General features: G+C 41.1%; 1 protein-coding gene across 4 annotated transcripts in view; it reads left to right on the forward strand.

Moving 5' to 3' along the window:
• LOC132862999 (roundabout homolog 1-like) overlaps positions 1-10,958 on the forward strand; it is a 178,996-nt gene extending 168,038 nt beyond the window's left edge. For 3 of the 4 annotated variants that reach the window (XM_060895471.1, XM_060895473.1, XM_060895474.1), the window contains 9 exons: positions 1,956-2,306; positions 2,395-2,511; positions 3,096-3,240; positions 3,330-3,548; positions 5,701-6,164; positions 6,969-7,136; positions 7,227-7,469; positions 7,566-7,771; positions 9,425-10,958. In XM_060895471.1, coding sequence (XP_060751454.1) covers positions 1,956-2,306; positions 2,395-2,511; positions 3,096-3,240; positions 3,330-3,548; positions 5,701-6,164; positions 6,969-7,136; positions 7,227-7,469; positions 7,566-7,771; positions 9,425-9,439 — 1,928 coding nt within the window. In that variant the 3' untranslated portion in view covers positions 9,440-10,958. The remainder of the gene's footprint in view (positions 1-1,955; positions 2,307-2,394; positions 2,512-3,095; positions 3,241-3,329; positions 3,549-5,700; positions 6,165-6,968; positions 7,137-7,226; positions 7,470-7,565; positions 7,772-9,424) is intronic. The other variant, XM_060895472.1, reaches the window with a different exon arrangement.
• The last annotated feature ends 215 nt before the right edge of the window (positions 10,959-11,173 follow it).

The following is an 11,173-nucleotide window of genomic DNA, read 5'->3' on the forward strand; positions in this document are numbered from 1 at the left end:
TATGAGCAGAACTCGTACATCACCTGCTGCTGCTGCCAACCCCACCATACAGCTTAGACACAAGCCAACACACATGAAAACCTGTTGAGGTGATGCTTCAAGCCGGTGCACTGTTCGACACAAATGTCGCACATTTATCATGAAATAAATCTCACTCTCAGTTCCTGTTACTTACTGACCATGGCCCAGTTTATCAGGTCTACTGGGAGCTGTCAGATTGAGGTGGTGTTGTATCTAACTCATGGCTACAGAGACTCTACCTTACACCAGATTTATTCTAAGCAGCGTATAGAGTGTTCATATCACAAATCAAATATACTCTGGGTTAAGTCATGAGCCTGCAGGACTACAGAACCTAATTGGTCAGAGAGCCAGAACAAGATTTCCTATGATTAAATAAAGAAGACCATATAATATATAGTGTACCTTACATAATTATGTACATCTGGATTATTGGAAAACTACTTTCTTTAGTGCCTTTCAGTACTCTTCTGAAGCAATTAGTCTGCCGTAGAAAGACGCTGAGGAGGACACAAAGCCAACATCAGTCTAATTGGCTTCCTGCAATAAAGCAGGCTGCATTTTATGGGGGCTCCAGTTGTTTGTTTTAGCTACTCAGATCTATTGGTCTGCTCAGGTAGGAAACCAAGATCGATCCATGGCTATGTACTTTGTGGAGAGGAAAAAAAAACATGTCCTTGACTGTGGCTTGCTTTATCCTGTCCATCTGTGCTCACTTGGATTCATAAAAGTTTTACTATGACAATCTTCCTCCTCTGCTCCTGGAGATAATATCAAGTAATTGTATCACCATAGCGTTTCATCGATGCACGCTTCTGTGGTCAACAGTGGGAACGCTGAAGGTTGTGATGCTAAATATAGATATACCGGAGACAGACTAGAGTATAAGACAAACTACGGTCATTGAAATTTAAGATTATAAATAAGACTGGAGTAACATAACACATGATAAACGTAAACACATGATTACAAATAAAATAAGAAATTGTGTAACATTCTCCATGTTGTACATCATTTAGAAGTGTGGGAACATCTGTTTGTGTAACATGTGTTTCCACATAAGGCACTGACTGTGTTCTGATTCTCCCAGAAATTATTTATCCAGAAATTATTTATCCAGAGTGTTTCATTGAGAAAGATGCTGATGGAAAATGTGACTATAAACAAAACAATAAGGCAAGCAATGATTGAACCAGCAGGAAAAAATACAAATTTCAAGGACACTTCCAGAAATGTTCCACGTTGTCAAACTAATGCTTTTTAGTCCATTTATGTCTTTCATTCATGGAAGTGAAAAATCCTTGAATTCTCTATTCTGATTGGTCAGTTAATGCATTGGTACTAATACATGATCATTTTGACAAGTTGTTTTTTTTTTTAAGTGTATAATTGCTGATAGGAAGTTTTCTGTGCTGAGTCGATGATTTAACAATTTTGAACGCAGTGAGAATTTTTCAGACACATGAAAGTCTTCAGGGCTTCGAAGAGGACTTTGAAGAAGCAGTTTCACATTTACATGACAAGCTGCATTTTTTTCTATTACTTACAAGAGAGATAGAAAAAGAGAGGCTGGTGAAGGAACAAGGTTTATAGCAGCTATGATTTTAGTGAGAACAGGAACCAACTTGTCTTGTAGACATTCCACAACATTAAATGTAACTGTAAATAAAATAATAGTATGGCATGTTTTTTAGCTTTAGCGATAAAAAAAATGCTGACTTTTTGCTGTGGTAGAACATTTTGCGGTATGCTGTTATAAGGAAAATGATCTTCTTATTTACTGTATCGTGTCAACCGCATCCCCACTCCATCGTTGATTATTGTGCAGTAGCAGCACAGCTTGTTACCTTAAAAGATTCATGTACTGTACAGACAACTAGACATACAATTCCCTTTACAATGTGATTTATTTTCTTTCTTCATTTTCCCCTCAGCTGATTGCATTGCTAACTACAACAGCCAACTGGACAATAAACAGGGAGTGTTGATAGGCTCTGACTCAGCTGTGTACAGCGATGTAGACCTGTCGAACAAACTCAATGAGATGAAGACCTTCAACAACCCCAGCATGTGCTACATGGGACCCGGAGGCAGCCCACCTACACCGTACGAACCCACTCCTTACGCAACCACACAGCTCATCCAGTCAAACATCATGAGCAAGAACAGCGGTGCAGGGCCTGGTGATTTCTGTGACAAGCGCTGGAAGCCCCAGCAACCGAAACCTCCAGAACTACCATCGCAGTTACAGTTTAATGTTATGGAGCAAAACAGGCTGAACAAGGGTGAGTGTTTAAAAAATACATCACAAGCTTCAGTTCTATAGTCTTTCTCATGTTTATTTCTTAACATCTGTTGCTCCTGAATCCTCAGATCATTACAGAGGCGGTGAGGTTAGTCTGCCTGCCACCATCCCCTATAACCAGGCAAATGAGCACAGCTCTGCCGGGTCCTACCACAGCTCCGACAGAGCCAGCAACAGCACCTCGGGTATGATGCAAGCGCACACACCATTACAGCAATAGTGTGGGCAGCAGTCAAAAAAAAACACTGTGAATAGTAGGAATTTGCTTGGATTCTTATGTATATTACTCGATAAGTTAATTATCATACTGTAGTTTAAATGGAGTGTTTAAAAGCGAAGTATTGGGAAGACTTATCATTGGGTATAAAGGCCAAAGCTTTAATTCTAGTACTGCTTCTAATTTTAATAATTAATAAATATTCTGCCAGTGACAAGGGAAAAGTACACAGTGTTCTTGTTTGGAAAATTATTTTAACCATTCAAACGATAAATCGAATAGGGTTCTACAGTTGAAAAAAAGACACTTTCAGTTTATGGTAAGACTGAAAAAAGCACAAACGAGATAAATATCTCGAGTCTTCAAGCCATGGATAGGGAAAATGTGGTAAATGTTGGTTTTTATACTATTAAGGGATTTTTGCATAATAGTAACTCATTTATTTTTCTAAAGAAATAAATACAGTTCAATACCTGCAGCATCAAGTGAGGCTAATAAGAAGGCAACGTATTTGAAATGTATTTGAAGGTCACCAATGTGTTTATTCCTCAGGGAGTCAAAATCATAAGAAAGGAACTCGCACCCCTAAACTGTCTAAACAGAGTGCAGTGAACTGGGCCGAGCCACTGCCCCCACCTCCAGTCAACCCCCCTACCAGCCGCAGCTCTGAGGACTACCTACATCCCATGGATAAGAGGTACACACATACACACACTCACACACACAATTAGGCAGTTCGTATATTCTTTATTCGAGAGCTCACGTATGGTGATGGTATCCCTGCAGCTTCGATCCCGACCCCCAGAAGCTTCAGAGTCGTATGTACCTGCACCAAGGGGAGACAGAAGAAGAAGAGGAAGAGCATGAGAATCTAGTCAGGTGCCCCACTCCACCTGTTAGAGGGGCAGCCTCCTCCCCTGTGGGAATATCCTACAGTCACCAGTCCACTGTCACGCTCACTCCCTCTCCTCAAGGAGAGCTGCACAACAACCAGGAAGATCGCAGGTACTGCATTAATAACACCTGGTCATCAGTTGTCTATCCACCTCATGTGTAGAGTAGCGTGTTAAGGCCAGACAGCTTTAGTGTCATTCACACCATACAGTATACAAGTAGAAAGTAGGACGAATAGCATTCCTTGGTGTAGTGCAGTATGTTACAAAACAATGAAACAACAAATAGCACATACAGCAAATTACGCCAGTCTGGTATCAGAGGCCAAAAAATATAATTATGTTCTGTTTTGGTGTTTCCATGTTCAGCGTTGTATTCCTTTGTCATGTCACATGCCACAGTGGTGATTAATGGCTCATATAAAATAGGTTTTTCATCAGTATTTCTGTTTTCCCTAGCCTACTAGTGGCAATAATTTTATAGAGAAGTTTCAAAAAAAATAATTTCAAAGTAAATCAAACCCTCTCTGCTGTCTGAGATGCCATAAGTGTTTGTTCTAAAATTGGTAGGCGTTATCTTCAACCACTAAAATTCTGTGTAAGGTTATCCCAACAGAGGGAAAAACATCTCACACTGAAAGCCAGCACTGTCCTGACTCATTCTATATCATAAAATAATCCATTTGTTTATACTGATTGAAAATGACTGCTAAGTCAATTTCCTTTCTGCTGGTGAAATGGAACACCAGTGTACTGGTAAAAAAAAGGGTTAAATGGCTTGATAGTTAAGGACATAAAAAAGTGCAAGTGTGTCAGTGTGTCAGTTCAATGAGGACAACACACTAAATACAACACAATACTAGAAGTGAGTGATGGATATTTTAAGAAATTTCCCGCTACTCACTTATAATGAAAGCCTAGGAGCAGTTTTTTAAAGTTGGCGTATAAACATATATTAAAATTTTTAGGATGAGACGGGTGAAAGAACACTGGAGAAACACACTTGTATAATTTGAGAAACATTGACTGCAAAGTCAACCCCCAGACCAAAGACGTGCATTTCTGAATATTCAGGATAAGCAGTATAGAAAATGGATGGATGGATGGATGGATGGATGGAAGTATACATTTTTTTTCAATACAGAGCAATTTTTTCCCAAGTGTTTTACTTATATGCTACAGATTCAGTAGGTCAAGACTGAAAACAAGATATATTTCCCCCCCAAAATAAGAAAGATGGAAACAAACAGATGCCATGCACTTGTGATAAGATCTGACTTGCAAGCTATAATCTAATTCTCAACAGTTAATTTAATGCTTGTGGTCACAGCTCTTTGAGGGCCAATCAGATCGTTCCACATGGCAATCAGCAGTTTGTATCTACAAGGACACTGTTTTGTGTTTTCCAAATTGTTGGCCCAAAATAGGAAGTGTAAAATCGGCCACAATGTGTTTGTATGCTGTAGCATTATGTGTTGACATCACAGACGCAGGGTGCTGAGCAGTAACTGTGAAAAAAAAAAAACCAACAACAGACCATTATTTCTCATCCATCACACTTTACAATTGGTGTTACATTTTGAGGCAAGTTGCATTGTCCAGATTTCTACCAAATCCAGACTCATCCGCCAGACTGCCAGACAGTGAAGCATGATTCATCACTCCAGAATTACAAAAACACTTCACAACATTATTTATAATTGGGCAGAGCATCTGTAGTGGTGTATAAATTTGATGAATAGTTTGTGTTGGAAAGAAGGTATTTTAGAGTGGTGTCATGTGGAGGCGTTTTTTTTTTTCCGACTCCCAACAATTCCTCAAGCAGTTATTTTAGTTTCTACCTGTGTATGATATTTTTTAATGAACTTGCTTTTCTCCAAAATATAAACAAATTAGTAAATTAAATTACAGCAACTCTTACCAGAATGAATCATTTACCGAATATGAATACTCATCGCATCCAATAAACTCTTATTATTTTAACGATTGTAGCTTCTGTGTGCCTGGCAAGCTTCATATCTGACCGCCCAGTTCCCACCCATATGAAGTTAAAAACCACCAACCATTTTTGTTTGACCCCACAGGATGTCAGCCCTAATACACACCTCTGTTTCCATAACACAAGCCATGAAGTCATACCAATTATCTTTTATACTTCTAGTCCCTACTCCCTGCCTTAATGAGTGTTAGGAGTAGCTGAAGACATGTGGTGCATCTTATTAAACCACAGAATGAGTGCTGATAAAACCTGATCCTCTTCTCAGGCGCCACACGACGAGCCCCCCTCCTCCACCCAAGGCCCTTTCACCCTCGCACACCTACGCCTATACTGATGGTGATGATGAAGAGTGTGATCAGACAGATGGTGAGTCAGGCCAGAGGCAGTACCAGCAACACCCAGGATCCCACTTCCAGGGTCCTCAGCAGATCCAGCAGCAGCAGATGCATCTCCCACGCCGGCTGCATCTGCAAAGGGGCCTGGAGCAGACTCCGGCCTCCAGCACGGGTGACCTGGAGAGCTCTGTCACTGGGTCAATGATCAACGGCTGGGGCTCGGCATCTGAGGAGGACAACGGTTCGTCGGGCCGCTCCAGTGCCATCAGCTCCTCCGATGGCTCTTTTTTTACTGATGCCGATTTTGCTCAGGCTGTCGCCACAGCTGCTGAGTATGCCGGCCTGCGAGTGGCCCATTATCCGGGAGCGGGGCCTGAAGACATTGGAAGAGGTGGTGAGTCACAGGAATGAAAGCCTGATTTGGAGTAGCACTTGACATATGACTGTTTCTTGCATCTTCAGTTGTAGGTTTGTTTGTTGTAAGTTGTAAGTGGAGTAGCAAGGAGGGGATAAGAATACTCAAATTATTGGCAGTGCCTAAGTATGTATAGAGCACAGCGGCTTCGCTAAATATGGTGTGAAATTTAAACACCACTGCCTTTTGATTGGCCAGATTGATATTCATGTGTGATATACGTCAAAAGCAGTTCATTACATTTGTCAGCTGTCTGCTGCATCAAAAATCGTGTCTTCCCTAAACAGTATTTTACTTCCCATAAACAGTTTTACTAGTCAGTATTTCAAAAAGAATGTCTGTGGACAGCAATGACCACATGCCACTGATAAATTTAGTGCACTGTGCTGCACTGGATGGTCATTTTTGGATTGCATCATACCCCAAATAATTATATATGCAAATGTTTATGAGCTGTTATTGGAAGAAGAAAATGTCAGTACCACTTCAGAAGTCCAGTGGTTTGGTTTTGTGGTATTGTATTATAATGTAATGTATTGGGAGGGGTTTCGATGGTCTAATGTGGCATGTGGTGACTGACGTATTTAACATTAGCTCATATCTCTTGAAGAGATTCAAGAAACCAGGTTTAAATCTGTTTTAAATGCCTCTGTGGTGCAGAATCTGGATACTCATGAGACCAGACCAGATGTAAACAATGTCACTGAAGTTAAAATTGTCCTGGATTGGCTTGCTCTTTGAAACCTGCAGGAATAGACTGACATGTTTTTCTCTTCTTTGAAGGTCAACGATACCACATTGGCCACCGTCCCAGTAGCCCAGTGTCCACAGACAGCAACATGAGCACTGCAGTGATGCAGAGGAAACCACACAAAAGGCACAAGCAGCATGCAGCTGGTCACCAGAGCCAACAGCAGCATCAACAAAAACAACCAGATGAATATACAGATGGTATGATGCTTAAATGTGTCATGAGTGTCAAAGTATCACAAAGTCACTATGAAAAAGACAAGATGTCACTTTTTCTCTTCCTTAATTCAGACACATCAATGCCCCTGAGCCCCTCCTCAGTTGGAATGAAGACCACCAATCATGGTTCCAGGTGTGGATATGAGGATAGGGGAGCAACGCTGCCTCGGATGGGCTGTGGAGAGTCCAGAGACAGGCGAGGAAGCGCAGGAGGCTACCGGACAAGAGAGGCTTCGGCTGAGCGACGAGGGGAGCACGATAAACACCGGAACACACATGGAGGAAAAGGTGCTGGCAAAACACGCCAACATGCAGGTAAATACGACATGTTACTGTTTGCATTACACTGCAGGTTCAGTGGTTTCGAGTTTCTCATGTCCTCACTGTTTTCCTTTTTCGACATTTGTGCAGTTGCAGAGGACATTCCACCGTACAACCGGCCATCGTTCCCCACAGCACAGGGTCAGAGGGAGACTCCCAGCTCCTCTAGTTCAATTTCATCCCGGGGCTCTGGGGGCCGCCGGCGAGGGGAGTTGGGATCGGGAGGTCGGAAAAACCACAATGATACAGGGCTCCCAAGCTTGGGGGCCTTTTCCCACCAGGAAGAAGAGTTAGAGGTAAGAAACTGAAGATTGCCTTACTCTTACATATGTTAATTGTAAAAAATTATGGTGAGAAAAGAAGAAACCTTTATTATTATCGCAACACATTCATTACAGCATACTAGCTATGGAATTTGGTGGTGCTGAGGCTTGAACCCCAACTTTCCACAAACATAATAAAGATATCTGTAATGGTTATAGTGTTAATCTGATATTAGAATCAACAAGAATTACAACTAGAATTATATTATATAGCACAATATTTATTAAAGGTGATCTTTTAACACACAAGTAGAAAATTATTTCGAAATCATCTATATCCACCTGTCATTCATTCATTCATTCATCTTCTACCGCTTATCCGAACTACCTCGGGTCACGGGGAGCCTGTGCCTATCTCAGGCGTCATCGGGCATCAAGGCAGGATACACCCTGGACGGAGTGCCAACCCATCGCAGGGCACACACACACACTCATTCTCTCACGCAATCACACACTACGGACAATTTTCCAGAGATGCCAATCAACATACCATGCATGTCTTTGGACCGGGGGAGGAAACCGGAGTACCCAGAGGAAACCCCCGAGGCACAGAGAGAACATGCAAACTCCACACACACAAGGTGGAGGCGGGAATTGAACCCCGACCCTGGAGGTGTGAGGCGAACGTGCTAACCACTAAGCCACCGTGCCCCCCTCCACCTGTCATTTATTCATTTATTTATTTATAATAATAATGTATGAATGGATTTACATTTTTTTCTGTACCAAAAGAACAAAATTGTCTCTCTAGGTGGAAAGGACAACATACTCTCTCACCTGTCAATCACAGCAGCACTAGCCAATCTTCTGTGAGCTATGTGAAAGGAGGCAAATATCCTCTGAATGTGTGATGCTGACCTGTGATGCATCATGTGTAGAAGTTTAAAAGATGTAATTGAATGGCTTTAGAATGTACAAACCTTCACTCTCTCTGAGTGTTAACTGACTTATGATCAGAGAGATATGTGTTTCATGTGTGGGATTTGGTAGGTGTTCGAACTATGGACAAAATGTCGCCTCTTTTGTAACGTCCTGATTTTTGGTGGAAAAAAGAATGAAATAATCAATTTGTCATCAGATGAAAGCTGTATATTGGCTTGTGTGTTATTTAGATCATTCTTCACCCCTAATTCTAAGTGCAATTACTTCAAGAACAGGCAAATAGAAGTACAGATAGTGCACCACCTCGACTGTTGGATATTGATTTTAGAAAAAGCTCAAGGGCACCGTTGTAGGCGGACTGTATTTCTGGGTTTAATAAACCCTGAACTTGATTTCCCAAACATGTTGTAGTACAGCAATAATCAGTCTTAACACCATCTCTAATCAACAAATGAAATTCCCAGATCACCATCTGAAATGGTCTACTTGGCATGGCAACATTTCCACCACAAATGAGATAATTAGAAAAGGATTTACATCAAACTCAAATTAGTGTGAATTACCATGGTTCATTATGCTGTCGGATTGGAGCGGAGTCCAGCACCACTAAAGAGCTTATTTACTGTTTGTTTGAGTTGGATTGTATTTGCCATTTCCAGACCCTTCAAACCAGAATGGACTTTTTTTTATCCTGATCTCTTTATGTAAAGCAATTGACATCCCTGTCCTGCTTTTGTTCCACAGCTGCTGGAGAGTTGAGGATCCAGTCAGGATGAGAAAAGGCTCTCTGAATGGAGAATCATCTTTGAACTGTGCACCATACATGATTCAGACCATCTAAAGTCATTCACAATTCTGTTAATGATCCGGTTTGTTCTTATAGGCAAAAAAATGACCAATGGTTAATGTTTTCTTTTTTTTTTTCAATCTGCTTCAATATTTAATCTTTTCAGTGTGAGCAAGAGGGGGAATTGGATGCTCTCGAGTTTCTTTTTAAGTAGGTGATTCTTTCCGCTTTAAAGCCCCATTGACTGGTGTAAGTTTGTGGAAAGGTGTGCTGTTCCCACACGGGAGCATCATCTCTATAATCTGCTGGTGTGAGTGTAATAGAAGCTGCAAGTGGGAGCAGTGGACCATTGTCAGTACAAAGAGAGGTCTCTTCACTCATACTGTGATACAGTACTTCAATATGGTCTTCCCTCTCACTGCTCTCCAAACGTATTTTTTGATCATGAAAACTCGGGCATGAGGGTTGCGATTGTAAATTTACCAAATCATTGAAAGAAGTGCTGCCATTAGATTTTTTTTTTTTTTTTTTTACGATGCACTGTTGTCATTTTGTTATTTGATGTTGTTATTGTTAATGTATGTTCTATTATTTTTTTTGTCTTTGGTTTCAAAAGCACAATCACTAAACATTTATTTTTAAGCCATTCTTAGCTATGAAGTGCTCCACATTGTATGAGGAGCGGGCGGCATAAGTGACGTCTTATTGAGCGTTGTGTTGGAGATCGGATGAGAAGATGGGCTTATTTGCGTCGTTTTATTTGCGCAAATGAACAGGACGGAAATCGGGATGACTCTCTCCACTTTGGGTCTCACGCAAGCCGTGTAATCATGATATATCTGAATAGAGATAGACCACCGAGTGGCAATCCATTATCTCATTACCAGTGACGACGTTACATTTGATGAGACAAATGCACTTAAATGAGAGTGAAACAAGAAAATGTGCAATGGGCAATATCTTTTTCGATCTAGAAGGCTTGGATTAGGAGTGTCCTTTCCATTTTGTGTTGAGAAGTGATGATCCCAGAACAAGGTGTGCACTGTAATAATAGGAAGAATGTCTGCCCCAACCAAACAGCAAGCCTCATGGGGCTTCATCCGTCTCTCTGCAGCCTCAACTGTCTATACTGTATAGAAGTAATGTGGACTTGGTTATTGGATGGGGAGGGTGGAAAACCTGATCTAGGGATTCCTGTGGTAGTGCAAAGCACCGCTGGGCTGACCTAGCACACAGCTGCTTCAGTTTGGTTTGAATCCATGCTATTGCAGTACCTTTTTTTTTTCGATTGATGAACAATGTGTGTGAGAATATGATCTCTGGAAAAAATAATTGTGCTGTCCATCATTGTTTGGTGTTTACTATGTTAAGAAAAAAAGTACAACTGCTTTAAATTGTCAGCCATAACTTTTCATGACTGATTATGTCATATTTAGAATAAAATAAACCGTGTCATTTCCCACCTTATTTATTAAAACATTTTTCAAATGCCATGTTTTGTGTGTGTTTTTTTTTTTTTACTGCCAATGTGTTATTGTGAAAGACGTTGGAAAGGCAAAAGCGAATCCTCAGTGCCACATGTGTCATTTCTCTATTAAAGAAGTGACCAAACTTCACTCGTCCCCTTTCTGACCTTAGTCTCCTGAGAGTGTAGTGCAGCCAGAACACTGGGTTACCTCCTGCTGGGGCAAAAACACTGCTGGAAG

Source organism: Tachysurus vachellii, chromosome 20, assembly GCF_030014155.1.
Source record: "Tachysurus vachellii isolate PV-2020 chromosome 20, HZAU_Pvac_v1, whole genome shotgun sequence".
Taxonomy (NCBI): domain Eukaryota; kingdom Metazoa; phylum Chordata; class Actinopteri; order Siluriformes; family Bagridae; genus Tachysurus; species Tachysurus vachellii.